Genomic DNA, 15,181 nt, shown 5'->3' with positions numbered 1-15,181 from the left:
AGAATGAAAATGAAAACCAAAGGGAAATTGAGGAACAGACATTGAAAGAAAAGGAAATGGACAGAAAACCTGAAGATGTACCTCCTGATAGTCTGTCCAGTGAAAGGTATACAAAATGTGTATTTTTTCAGTGCAAAGTCAATTAAAATGGTTGCTCAAATGTAGTAAACTTTATTCATCCTGATTTTTATCTTGTGCATGTGTATTTTCTTAAAATGTCAATCAGTTATTAACTTGCATAGCCTCAAAGAAACTTTTTAAACCAGAAAATTAAGTATTTTATGATCCCCTTTTGAGTAGTTACTGATTCACCGGCCAAGGGCAGATTACATGATAAGGAGTCTAAATTTAGGAGAGAGTCATATGTGCCCAGCCATTCCTGCTGGAGGTAAATTATTTGAATTGGCAGCAATTTTCTGGGGAATGCAATAAACAGGGTCAACTTCCTGAGAGCTCTGATGTTCTTACTGCAGCTGTGAGAGTTGGGGCCACTCTGCCCTCTTCCTTAACCAAGGTCTCAACCCCTCGATTGAGGCAGGCCACGGAGGAGTATGGTTCTCTATTTATTTGTCTAAGTCTTGTAGTCCTGATGTATCCAGTGCAGAAACCCCTCCCTTACCCATAGGAATTCATGTGTTTTGACTTTTTAGTTGCAGCAGGAAGTCAAAGACTGGAGTGCATCACACGCTGAGCTCAGTGAACAAATCAAATCATTTGAGAAGTTCCAGAAAGATTTACTTGTAGCTCTTAATCACAAAGATGATACTATTAATGTAAGTTTATACTACAAATACATGTTTCATCTCATGAATTCTCCTGAAATCTTCTGAATTAAAATCGAGAGTCTTCCAACCTTTTGCTTCTTTTCTAGGCTTTGACTAATTATATCACACAGTTGAATCGGTTACAGTGTGAATCTGAATCTGAGGATCAAAATAGAGAAAATGAGTCAGTTGAATTAACCAACGGAGAGGTAGCAGGTAAGATCAGTCTCAGGGAGGTTGAATCCTTTTTTTTGCTTTCCTGTCTTTAATTAAGTATTTATACAGATCCCACTTTTCAACTGGCTGATTTTCTTCTTAAGCTTCAGGGTTGTAGACACATATCACTGGATCTATAGATATGTCTATTGCATTGGCAGAGGTGGGTTGCTGGGGTATAATGTAGCAATAGGCATGTGAAGAACACTGACTTTTTCTATCCCATTGAAAACTAGTAAGTACACTGCAGCTACAATAGTCACATCCTATACAATACTTAGAGTATTGAACATTGTACAGTAAGAGAAATTTATTTCTTAACTTATGCAGATGATAGTTGATTTTGATACTCATCATCTCTATGGCTCTGTGGTCTTAAGGTCCACAGTCAGTCTTAAGAGTCCAGAGGTAGTTGGAACCATAAACTAAGGCTGTGAGAACAGAGGCTAGAGACTATCAGAAAGCTAGAGAGAGGGAGTGTAACAGTGTTTACTGATGAGGAAAATATTTCCAGATGTTTTTTCCCAAGTTGGATATTGCTTACATAGCAAGTATTTCAAACCACACCTGGTAGTAGATTCAGGGAGAAAATAGAGGATTGAATCTTTCTAAATAAGACACTTACTTGCCCAAGTGAAGATAGATCTGAGAGAGAAGAAAAGCTTTTATCTTACAAGAATAGCATAGATAACATTTTAGTTGTGCAAACTAGAAATTCACCTTTTTTTTTGTTTTGTTTTTAAGACAGACACAGTACTTTTATTTATTTTGATGCTGAGGATCAAACTCAGTGCCTCACACATGCTAGATGAGCACTCTACCACTGAGCCACAATCCCAGCCTGAAATTCACCTCTCTCTCTTTTTTTTTTTTTAAATCTAAGCTTGCAATTCTCTTAAAAGTCATTAGTCTAATCAGTTTAGTTATTTAATTGATTTTTTTTCTTCTGGTGTTTGAACACAATCATTATTTAGTTTGGGGGAAGTTAGGAGAATATAGAGTTAAAAGTAAGGAAAGAAAAAGCTAAAGTCTTTTGTTTTTTAGGTGATCAGAATGAGAAGATCAAAGATCAAATTAAGCAGATGATGGATATCTCTCGGGTATAGTTCTTTGTAAGAGTCCCATAGTGCCTGTCAATTCTTCCTGTGCCTCACTTTTAAGAATACCTCTCTTTTCTGCAATTTTTAGACACAAACTACAATATCAGTAGTTGAAGAGGATCTAAAACTCTTACAACTTAAGCTAAGAGCCTCGATGTCCACAAAATGTAATCTAGAAGGTGGGTTCTTCTTGAGAAGAAATTGCCATGTTGGAAAGACTTAAAATTTTATTGGAAAGATAAAGAATGGCTTCTTGCTTTCATGCTTCTTACTTTTCTTGGCACTACTCCCTCAAACAAGTTCTTAAGTCCTTGTACACATATAGAGATAAGCTGTTTTATCCTTTACAGACCAAATAAAGAAATTAGAAGGTGACTGCAATTCACTACAGTCTTCTAAAGTTTGACTGGAAGAGGAATGCAAAACTCTAAGGCAGAAAGTGGAGATTTTAAATGAACTCTACCAGAAAAATGAGATGGCACTACAAAAGTAAGATTTTCATTGTTTGTTATTATTATCACTGTGTGAACTAATAGATAATTTTATCTTTTCTTAAGATTATTTACAATTTCTTCTAGTTGTAATAAGTAGAAATTTGTCTTTTTTCCTTTGTGTTTTGTTTTATATAAGTTGCATTTTTCTTTCCATCGTCAGTCTTAAGAGTCCTGAGGTAGTTGGAACATAAACTAAGGCTGTGAGGACACCGTAATCAACTGTCAAATTCATATGAAGGCAGGAAGTGGTAAAATGGTATTAACAGTCACTGATGTGGAAATACCTCTCAAAGTTCTAGACCCTTTCTATGATCCCTCTATTTATTTTAATTACCTTTCATTGTGATCAGTTATGTAATTCTAATGTTTTGAACTTGTATCTCTAACTCTGGACCTTTAAAAATACTGAGTGATTTGGAATGACATGTTTTAGTAGAATAAAAACTTCAAAAAGGAATAATATTTACTTATTGATGGTACAAGTTTTGGACTTGAATATCTCAGATGTTCACACAAAATGGAACTGTGGCAAGGACCTTAGGAGTTATGATTACAGAAGTACTTCTTTGGAGTATATATTTATGTATTAATCTTCTTAGTGTGGAGCTAGTTATTTTTTGAAAGTTCATTTGAAGTTTTTAATCCACAAAAATACTTGAATTCTCTAAAAATAGGTTGTGTCAGATTTTATTTGTTTGCACCTGATTTTACTCTTCGATATATATATATATCTTGTAAAGCAAAGACAGTCCTTTTTACAGACCTAACTATTTTTAGGTATTTTGACTTCTGTTGCCTAATTAATGCATTAAATATTGAAACCTTTCCATTAACTTTTCTAAAATTCTGTGATCTCCAAGCGACCTTTTTAGAATCTCAAATTTTTGTTCAGGCCAGTTCTAAATTCCTGGCCTGTTTCAAAGAAACATTTCTTATTTTATCACTTTTTTTTAAAAGAACACTTGTTTTCTCTGTCCCTATTAGTAATCTGAATGACCTAAATGGCAATTAATTTTCTTTGTAATGCAATTAAATTGTAGCACTATTTTTCTCAACTCCTCCAAAATTTATTCAGTCATCATCTGTGGTTTGTACTCTTTTTACTCATCCCCAGGTACTATGTTAGTTCATGCCTCTGTCATCTTTTCTGTTTCTAACCTAGATCATCTGTCTTCATTCTCCATTTTTTATATTTGTATATAACTTATTTCAAATTCTTAGTAGTTTTCTCTATAGCCGCTTAAGTGGACTTTCTAAAATATAAGTCTGTCCATGTGAATATGTGCCTGTGGTTTATGAAGAATTTGCTTTCTATTTGATGACCTGTTCTTTTTTTCTTCCTTGTATCTTTTTAATAGTTTAAATATTTTTAATTATTTTCCTCATTCCCTGTATAAGCTTGATGTAATCATAAATTATAATGGAATTATAATGATATAATAATAATTTTATTCATCTTCTCATAATTTAAAGGCCATGGTATATATTCTGGATTTAATAAAAACCTGACATAGATTAATAGGTTTATTATTTTTTTATGGGCTTTAAGTAGCTCCTGAATCAGATAACTGTTGTGGCATTGTATGTTAGTACTTCATATACTGTGAACTCCACAAGACATTCATTCAATTTATACACATATTTAAAGTTTCTGTAGTTCTGCATTCTACACTGTTGGTTTCTTATTTGAAATTATTTTCATTCTATTTGAACATTGTCCTTTAATGATAGATTTGATTAGTGTATCAAAGGTAGTACAAGGATAAACAGAGAATAGTATTTTATCCACTAAATATTGCTACCTTTATAATCTGTATTAGGTTGACATGAACTTCATGATTAGCATTAAAACCAGTTTCCATTTTTAAAGGATCTTTCTTTTGGCTACTGAATTTTGACTGTTACTTAGTTTTAGCAATTTTAAAATATCCAATTAATTACCATCTGTTTTAAATTTTTTTCTTTAAGGAGTCCATTATCATTGTTGTTTGGTCTTATCCCTCCCCTAGTTTCTGTAGTCCTTTCTCTGTTTTTTTAACAGTTGTATTGGGAAGTGCCTAGGTGTAGTTTTCCCCACCCCACCCACTTTTCCTCTTGCAGTTATGTTGCTTGGGACCATTAAACACTTCTTGAATTTTCGAGTCTTTTTCGAAATGTTGATTTTACCTCATTCTCTCTTCTGATTATAATAATGCATATTAGAATTTGATTTCCTCTGCCTCCTAGATTCTGGATTTACTTCTTCTGGATATTTTCTTCTGACCTGTCTTAAAAGCGCTAGGATTTATTGTACTTCCCAAATCTGCTACTAAAATCTTTCATTGAGTTTAGGATTTTAAAAAATTCAGGGTTTAAAATATTATTTTAGTTGTAGATGGACACAATATTTTATTTTTTATAGGCTTTTTTTTAAGAGAGAGAGAAAGAGAATTTTAATATTTATTTTTTAGTTTTTGGCAGACACAACATCTTTGTTTGTATGGGGTGCTGAGGATTGAACCCGGGCCGCACATATGCCAGGCGAGCACGCTACCACTTGAGCCACATCCCCAGCCCAACACAATATTTTATTTATTTTATGTGGTGTTGAGGACTGATCCCAGTGCCCCACACATGTGGGGCCCATGCTTCACCACTGAGCCACAACTCCAGTCCTATTTCAGTACTACATCTCAAACCCAGGACCTTGAGCCATGTGCTCCACTATTGAGCTACCTCCCCAGACTCCTTGCTCTTTCTCATAAGGGACTAGGGTCTTACTGCTTTCAAAGCTATCTTTAATCTCATAATTCTGCCTCTGCCTCCTGAGTATCTTCGACTGTAGGTAGGTCACCACACCCAACTATTTCTTGGTTTTATAGTTTCTAATCCTTTGACAAAATTCGTAATTTTTTTTTCCTCTTTTGTGGTGCTGGTGTTTGAACCCAGAGCCTTGTGCATGCAAGGCAGCACTCTACCAACTAAACTATATTCCCAGCCCTGAAATTCATAATCTTGATTTTACTTTTTTGACTATATAAAGCACAGTGATTTTAAAACATGTGCAGTTAACCCCATTAGGTGGTTTCCTTTTCTGTCGGATTTTTTCTCACAGAATTTTGTCTTATGGAGTGCCTCGTCAGTTTTGATTGGCCAACATTGTTGTGATAATTATAGATGAAATTTGAGGACTAAGAGGAAGTTATCTTCTTATAGAAAAGTGTTGAGGTTACTTGAGTAAGATTGTCACTTTAAACTTAGCAATTAAGATAATTCAAAAATGAGTTGTCTTTTCAATGTTTCAGTATTGTTCCTTTTGGATTTTTTGCCTGTTCATCACTTAAGTGTGCAGTACTTTCTAATCTAAACTCAAAGGCTAGGGCTTTTATTAAGGGTCCCTTTATTGGTAGCCTCTCTTTTCCTCTAAGCCCAGGAATTTAATGAAGGCTTGGTTCAGACTCATATCTTTGTGTTATCTTCAATAGGAGAAAAGTACCTTAAAGTGCCAGCCTTACTTGTAATTCTGAGATTCCTTTTTCTAATGGATCTTGGCCACATACATATATCTTCACTGACTTTTTAGCTTGGATCCCTTCAAACACAATTTTATATTCTTATAAAGATGTTTTGATTGTTCTTAGTGTTCTCAGACTAACTCTTTGATAATTGGAAACAAAATTCTCTCTTTTCTTCAAGATTCAGTTTTCTCCATATTCCTTCTTAAGCCAGTGGGGAAAATTATTATATTCCTTTAGGCATCATTTATACCTGAAACAGTGAGCTCTTTTATTCTTTAGCATCTTACAAGGTAACTAGTATATTATAGCCACTCATAAGATACTTGCTGAAGAATTAAATGAGAAGCTATATAAGAATATATAATCCCCCTTTTCTATTTTGTATCAGTAATCCTTTTTTACTGTAGTTCTTCTGATTTATGGAAAATTAAGTTTCAAGTTAATTATCTTTTGAATTGAACTATGGCTAAAGTAGTACAAGGATAGCAGAAAATAGTATTTTTTAAATCATTAAATGTGGCTACCTTTGTGTCAGTAGATGAACATCTTGAGTTTCATGATCAGAGTTAAAACTTGTCAGTAGATAATACTCTGATAGTGGGTCAGTTTGGCTTCTTTTTCTGGTTGATAGACATTATCAAAACTCAGATTTGTCTTTTTGCTTAATTTACAATTCTTTTGAAATAGATATCTAAAGTGTGAAAAATGTTCTGTGGTTAATTGCATAGCTAAAAGACATATTCTAGAAGATTTTTTTTTTGACTGACTATATCTTTATTATGGTACCAGTCTTGGATTGAGAAAAGAGTTCCTCCATGACAAAGATATACTTAGTGTCCTACCCATGGCAGAAATGAGAAAAGAATTATCCCCTGCTTTATTCTAATATGTTTAATTATGTTAGGTTGATCAGTTCTGATCTTCCACATTGAAGTAAAGTGAGTTTTTATTATCTTACACACAGGAGACTTGCCCTTGGGGCACATGTTGTTTTCACATTTATTTTATTTACTGGTAAGTAGAGAATTAAGAGGAGAAGTTAGAAAATGTAAGTGATTTGCCAGAGTTTGATTTATGAAATTGCAGGTTTGAATTCCTATTTTATGTGCCTAAGCATTTTATAGAATTGTGGGAAGTGATATTCACAAAGAGAAACTTTTGATTTGATAACTGGCTTTATTTTAGGAAACGGAGTCAAGAAGAATGTGAGAGACTAGAAAAAGAGCAGCAGCTGTCAGCTGCAGATGAAAAGGTGGTTTCCGCTGTACAGGAAGTTAAAAATTACAAGTGAGTTCAGTTTCTAAAGGAGGGTGTCAATGTCTAATGAATTAGTGTTAGCTTTCTTTTTAATCTTTTTTTTTACATTATGTAGATAGAAGAAAATAGCATGGAAGTATAAATAACGAGAGGATATGAACACATTCAATTCACACAGGAGAAAAAATAAATTTCAACTTAACAAATGAAAAATGTTAACAAAAATTTACTTGTACCCAATGGGCAAGACCATAGGGAACTTGGTCAATGCAAACAGTTCTGGGGGTTTTGTATGTTGTAGTAATTCTTTAAGAAATCAGTTTGCTGTGTGTTATATCAAGACCCACAGAAGTGTGCCATTTGATAGACCTTGGAAATCTTCTATGGATATAATTTGAAAAAAAGAAAAAAAGTTTTAAGGAGGAAGATATTTCTAGCAGAATTACTTGAGAACACACTGATGAACAGTTATGGAAATTATAATTTATCAATTCAGAATCTCTAGCAATTAAATGATAAAGAAGTTATTAGTATTAGGTTTTTATTTATTTATTTATTTATTTATTTATTTATTTATTTATTTATTTTTGGTGCTTTACTACTAAGCTACATCCTTAGACCTTTTTTTTTTACTTTGAGACAGGGTCTCAGTTGCACAGGTTCCCACTTAATTGCTGAGACTGACCTCGAACTTGAGATCCTCCTGCCTCAGCTTCCCAATCATTGGGATTACTGGCATGTGGCATTGCACGTGGTCTGTAGTATTAGTTTTGATCACACTGGATTCATATAACTATAGAAATGTTTTTCTTATGTATGATAAAAGTCTTTAAAAGTATAGCTGATGGAATAAAGGGAAAATGGTCAGAATGTTTCAAATTTTATTCAATTGTTGTAATTCTTAGGCGGAGAATTGAAGAGATGGAAGAAGAATTACAGAAAACCGAGCGCTCATTTAAAAACCAGGTAGTAATTAATACTGTCCTGTAGTTGAAGGATTCTTTGATATCTAATACAGACAATTATAGGCTATTATAATGAGTCCCTAAAAACATTTTTTTAATGTGTTGTCTTTTTCAGATTGCTATGCATGAGAAGAAAGCTCATGATAATTGGGTAAGATTTTTTCCCCCTTTTCTTTACTTTTTGCATAGCCTACCGCAACTGAATTTGAATATTTTCTCTTTAATAGCTCAAAGCTTGTTCTGCAGAAAGAGCTATAGCTGAAGAGAAAAGGGAATCTGCTAATTTGAGACAGAAGTATGTGATTTTTGTGTCTTACTGTATGTTTTATAGTGTTTTAAGGTTATGCTAGATATTATCTATGATTGCTGTTTCATAATTCAGCCCATTCTTTCTCAATATTCAAGGCTACTGGAAATGACCCAAAAGACGGCAATGCGGCAAGATGAACCTGTGATTGTAAAACCAATGCCGGGGAGACCAAATTTACAAAATCCTCCTCGGAGAGGTAGGGGGCACTTTGTAAAAGGAGCTATTTTATTTCTTGGTGCAGAATGTATGTAAATTACTTTTTATTTCTGTGTGTAATGGTTATGAAATAATCTGAATGATTTGTTAAAGCAGGAGGTGTGGGGGTTGGTATCAGGGAGAAGGCTGCCTTAAAGTAGTAACATGGCATTGTTGTCTTTAGGTCCACTGAGCCATAATGGCTCTTTTGGTCCATCCCCCGTGAGTGGTGGAGAATGTTCCCCTCCACTGACAGCAGAGCCAGCTGGAAGACCTCCTTCTGCTACTCTTAATCAAAGAGATATGCCTAGAAATGGATTTGGTGAGCATTCACATGTTGCTTTATAGTAAACTGCTTCAAGGTTTTGGTTTTTTTTTCCCTTTTGAATATTCTAATGAAAACATAGAATTTGGGCCTGTAAAATATATAGAAGATAATTTCTTACTTTATCTTAGTGAATGTTTTCTGTAAAATCTGTTCTAGAATAGGAAACATTTTTTTTTCCTGGAGGTCCCTGTATTGTTTTTTCCTTTTAAATTTTACACTGTGAAGTGTAAACCTTTATCTTTAAATTAAATCTCTATGGTGTTTGTTTCCCAAATATTATAAAAGTAGCCTTAAACTTTATGTAGCATACATATTTCCAATATGAAATACTGAGTCTTATTTCCAATTCTAAATAGGACTGTAGTCTTGGTAAGATTGGAAGTCAGGTTATACAGACTAAAGAAAAGCCAACCTACACATACTTCAAGTCTATAGCTTAAAGTTTAGGACCAGTACATATTAATTTGCTGTTCTATCAACCCAAGGCAGTTCTTTATTTTACTTAAGTCTCTTTATAAATTGTGATTTTCGTATTGGGCAACCTATTTTTTTAAAAAATATTTTTAATTGTAGATGGTGTGGTGCTGAGAATCAAACCCAGTGCCTCACACATGCTAGGCAAACACTCTACAACTGAGCTACGACCCCAACCCCTGGAAAACCCATTTTTAATGTTGCTTTCTAGTTATTGTTGAACCCTGACCTGTCCACCAGTGGTTTATTTCTTCTGAAAAATACATACAAGGGCTCTGATCTTTCTTTCCCAAGGGTCAATGGATGGACCTTTACCTCGTACTCAATGGTCTTCTGAGGCATCTGGGAAACCCGTTGCCTCTGGTAAAGAGACCAAGTAATTTCAAAGAATCTGTAATTGTGGATGCAGGATTTTTATTCTTTTCATGTTAGAATAAGTCTGAATCCATTCTTTGATCTCTAACAGACCCAGGATGTGGTCCAGCTCACATGAAGAGCAGCTCCAGAAGTTCTTCTCCAGCTAAGGTGACGGATGAGGGCAAGGTAAGTTCTGTAGTTACTGTGAATCATGTGGTCGTGCAGGAACATGTAACTTTCCTACAGTACTTGCTCTTTGCTTTATCCTTCTTTGTGTTCTATTTGTACTATCCCATTTGTTTTTTAAAAAGCAAACTGTTCCCCAAGAACCTGAGACCCCCTCAGTTTCTACCATTACTTCTTTGACTGAGCATCCAGTTGGAGTAAGTACTTAGAGGTTGAGAACTGAATTGGGTTTTATTCTGTGCATTTCTGGGAAGGATATTCAGAGCATGACACTGATCTTGTTTGCTTTAAACTGCATGCAATATTGAGCTTACTTTTCTCCTTAACTTGGAAATGTGGCTTAAGTGTGTACAACTATAATGAACTACAGAATGTGAAAAGTTATCACTCTAACTTTATATGGTGTTTTGTGTTGAATGTTCTAAGGCAAAGTAAATTCATTATAAATTATATAATTCATCATTTTTATTTTTGTTTGGAAGAATGCTATTTAAGAATTCCTCCATTTGAGCAAACCCTATTTTGAGTTATTTGAATTAGATTGGTATCAGATTTTATGAAAGTGAAATACTGTTTCAGTGCAACAATGATAATCTGAAATGACCTCTTGAGCCAGTTCCAAGCAATGGTCTCATTTGTTCACATAAGTGCATTCTCTTGTAACTGTGTTGCTATTATATCTGGTAGGTCTTCTGCAGCTCTATAATAAAATAAATTTTAAATTGTTTAGTTTCAAACCCACTACTCATAGGAAATGATAAATCAATATCTCAAATGGTGTACAGTAAATGAAAGTAAATATTAAAGCCTTGTCTTCCTAATTTGTGTATATAGCATTGTGTTGGAAAATACTTCTCAGTGTATACATATTCCAGGAATATACATCTCTGGAGCAATCTAAGGGCAGCTTAGATAAGACCCCCAAACCCCTTTGTAGTAGAAGATTTAAATGAGAGCAAAGATCTGTTGTTAGAGAGGAGTAGAGGTGGAAAAAGCATGGCTTAGAGGCAAACCTGGGATTGAGATCCTTTAATATGCAGTGTGGCCTTCAACAAATGATGATAATCCATTTGCTTTTATTCCCTCTTATTTAAAACAAGACAGTCTACTTAAAGATCTCAGAGGTTGAATAATATATGAAAGACTTACTGAAGATACTCTGAATAGTAGCTATTATTACATGGGTAGAGAATGGATTTTTCATTTTATTCTGTTCATTCTTAATATGGAAGTAATGAGCTATTGTGATGAAAGGGAAGTGATGGGGAGGAGGGGACTCCCTTTGAAATAGGTTGTAGTGAATACAGCATGACATACTGGTCAGAAATCACCTCTGTTAATAACCTCTGCCAGTCCTCTTACCTTTCCCTTTCCTGTGCAGATATAATCAGTAACAAACTGCTCCCTCTTGTGGAATCCTTCTAACTTCTGTAAGCTGTCAGTGGAAATACACAGGAGGGGTGGGTAGAGTTTTGTTGCACTGATGGTGTTCTCTGGACAGGTGCCTGTTTTGGGTTTTAGCTTTTATCGGTGTTGGTACTTTGTCTTAATACATAGGAATTTTAAAACTTTTAACTGCTTTCAAATCTTAAATTGCAGGTTAATATGGCTATGAAAGGGTCCCCTCCTTTCTCAGGGGCACCCTTCATGGGCCCCCCTATGGGATCACCGATGGGACGGCCTCCACCACCTCCCTTTTGGTATGGACCGCCATTTCAGCTCGGTGGGCCTTTTGGGCCTCGGCCAATTCCTCCACAATTTGGTATGATGATCTGAACAGTAGTGATTGACTTATAAATCACATTCATCTTTCATTTCTATTGCTTGCTAAAACAGTTTGTTGCTATCTCAGGTCTTAACAATGAAAGGATACAGCTGAGTACATTTTAACTTTTCCTCCAGTTTTCTGGGACATATTGGACACTACATAATCTTATACTGAGATAGGCAATAGCTATCTCATAGAGAAGGATTAGGGGCTATATAGAGAAAAGCCAGAAATATTACTTCTGCAGATGTTTGTTGAAAATGTTTGTTGAAAATATGTTGATATGATATGCATTGCAATAGATGGAAAGGTGGATGAGACACATGCATAACTTAAAATTTTGTCACAGATATGAAAATCCTATAGCATAAAGTTTGTAATCACCCATAATGGAAGCATAAGCAGTAGGTTATAGAATATAGAAAAGGAAAAGTCAAACCCTCCTTACCTTGAGAAAAGTCAGAGGGAAGTGTTAAAGAGGAGGATTTAACAGTGACCTAATAAATGTTGCTGATTTAATTAGGTGGCTGTGGAAGGCCTTTTCCAGGAGGGCATGCACCTTGATTCTGATGGCATGTGTAAAGTCCATGCTGAAATATTTCATGAATTTTTAATGGATACAGTAATAAATAGTGGTATTTCCTTTTATCAAAATTTCTTTGATGTAGTAAAGTTCTTATTTCATAATCTATCATCTTGTCATGGTAATATAGTACTTCTAAATATAAATGGAGCTCTTGTGAGATAGAAATAATTCTGCAATTATATAATAGGGAAAGAAAAAAGATAAGCCTGGAGCTAGGTAGAGCCATGTTTAAATCCTTAATATGTTGCTTCATGGCTGGTTGGCCAGGCTATAACCTAAACTTGTTCCATTTCAGTTTGCCTCATCTGGCAAGTCAGGATGTTCACCAGTTGATGTTCTAGGCTTGGGAGAAATTAAATATTATATTAACATACTTGAAATCACCCAAGTTCAGAAATTTCTGGGTATTTACATAACTTCCTTTTTATTTTCCAGGTCCTGGTATGCATCCACCAATAGGCTTCAGAGAATATGCACCAGGTGTTCCACCTGGACAACGGGATTTGCCTTTTGACCCTCGTGATTTTTTTCCAGGACCTGCACCATTTAGACCTTTAGGCTCATTTGACCCAAGAGAGTACTTCATTCCTGGTGCCCCATTACCACCTCCAACTCATGGTCCCCAAGACTATGGGCCACCACCTTCTGCAAAAGACTTAATGTCTTCAGGCTTTAAAGATAAACCTCCACCTACACCCGATTCTCAGAGTAGTGAGGGCTGTTCATAGGCCTTAAAACAGGGCCCATAAAATTAACCTCTGACATTTAGTCAGAAAGTGGACTATGAACTATTCATTGTGTTGAAGGATTATTGGCTTCAAAATATAAAAGTTTATTTTAAATGGTTTATGTTTTTAGAATAAAGCTGCCTTGGCGCAGTATACATTTGGAGCCAAAATATTTTCCTCCTAAATATCCCCCACTTAAACTAGAGTATCCTTCCAACTTTAAGATGTGCAATAAGGAATACCTTTGTTTTAGTTAATGTAGCATATACAATTGCTAAATGATTTAGAATGTCATAATTATGGACATTTCCTGTGGAAATGCTTTAAGAACATGTATTTCCAGTACCCTATTTTTAGTGTATTCCAGTTGATAACAGAGAAATGGTGTTTTATAAGCTTGAGTTTTCTCTTTAAATATCTGGTCGCAGAGACTGTTACACTAAAAATGTTTACTCAAAAATCATAAACTTCATTTTCCTTCTTGCTGAAGTTCTTTGTTGTAATAGTTCATAAAAAATTGTTTATTAATATTTCCCAAGTGTCTGTTGATTCATTGGATCGTCATGAGACTTTGTGCCATTGGGGAAGCATGTAAACTCACTCTCAGAACTGAATATGGTGACTTGGCAGCATATTTCCTGTTGCTCACTGTTAAGGAGGCTGGACCCTGGTCAACTGTGGACTTATACAGAGGAATTTCTTTTACTTGTGAGAAGTCTTGTGGCTCTATTTTTGTAGCACATTCATGTACTTTTTTCTAACCACTGTCCATGTGAGAATGGTTTTCTGAGAATGAGTTTACATTAGTAGCAAGAGTTGTTTGACCTGAAGTTCTACTGCTTTTGCCATTATTGCATTATAACAGTAAAATATACGGTGGTATGTTGTGTCTATAAAAAATAAGGAAATTTCTTTTAAAAAATGTACACACACACTCTTCTCTTTCCCATACCTTGCCACTGATTTTCAAGAAATATGATAAAAAAAAATTAGAAAAGTATAATCCTCTGAGAAAGAATGAATGAAACTCGCTAAGGCTTATAATGTCTTTAATCAGCAACTATGGGCTGAATTAAATTCTTTTTTTTTTACAGATACTCAAATATATTTTATTTAAAAATCAATTAAAGCAAGTCCTGAATCTGTAACTACTGTCTTTAAAACAATGTTTCTAAGAACTAGCTCTCCAGAGCTGTAATTTTAATTACAGCAATTTTAACAGTACATTTTAAGAGGTTTAATATTTAAATAAAATTATAAAAGCCTGGTACTTTTGTTTACTGCTAGACCATATTCTTCCATTCTTTAAAGTTCTAGAAAGTAATAGGATTGTTGAAACCTAGAACATATCATTGTTCTTTTTATGTCCCCTAAGTATTCTCAAAATAGTGGCAAAAGCTTCAGTTTGAAACAAAATCTCTGTGAAACAAAATCTCTAAACTACTGAAGATGACTCAGAATCAAAAGGAATTTGAGTCCGTTAGGAAGAATTCAATCTACATAGCCTCCATTTAATATCAGAAGCAGAAGCTGTGTGTAAGAGGAAAACCATATAATAGCTTATGCCATTTTTAACCATGTAAAATAAAATTTAAGTCACAAACACCAATTTTGAATGTATCTTTCAACCTCTACAGGACACAAGGCAATGCTGAAGTTACTCTAACTTCTAATTTTAAAATAGCATTTAAATAAAGGTGATGTCAGCTAGGAAGATAGATTTTCAAGGGAAGGCAGATTTATTTTTTTATTCAAAGCAACAGTAGTTTTCCCTCTAAAGCCTTTTTTGTATTTATTCTATTAGTAAGCTATAATGTGTTCTACGTAGTTTATCTGAGCAGTTTTGAACCCACCCATAGTTGCCTCTCCTTACATCCATCTGATTGTACCACTTCTGTAGCAAAGCCCAAGGTAGCTGCCCATATACCGGTTGTGAGAGAATACTTACCCTTGATT

The 15,181-nt window shown here is 34.5% G+C and overlaps 1 protein-coding gene and 1 pseudogene across 1 annotated transcript in view; both read left to right on the top strand.

Moving 5' to 3' along the window:
- The window catches only part of LOC143387210 (A-kinase anchor protein 9-like), a 54,316-nt gene extending 53,376 nt beyond the window's left edge, over positions 1-940 (top strand). Inside the window, 3 exon segments of the mRNA XM_077108145.1 lie at positions 3-106; positions 651-773; positions 872-940. Of these exon segments, the coding sequence (XP_076964260.1) occupies positions 3-106; positions 651-744 (198 nt within the window). The 3' untranslated portion in view covers positions 745-773; positions 872-940.
- A 4-nt stretch (positions 941-944) lies between these two features.
- On the top strand, positions 945-13,646 carry LOC143387212 (transport and Golgi organization protein 1 homolog; annotated as a pseudogene).
- The last annotated feature ends 1,535 nt before the right edge of the window (positions 13,647-15,181 follow it).

The sequence above is a fragment of the Callospermophilus lateralis genome, unplaced genomic scaffold (assembly GCF_048772815.1).
Source record: "Callospermophilus lateralis isolate mCalLat2 unplaced genomic scaffold, mCalLat2.hap1 Scaffold_169, whole genome shotgun sequence".
Classification (NCBI taxonomy): Eukaryota; Metazoa; Chordata; class Mammalia; order Rodentia; family Sciuridae; genus Callospermophilus; species Callospermophilus lateralis.
This window is presented reverse-complemented; position numbering and strand designations above follow the sequence as displayed.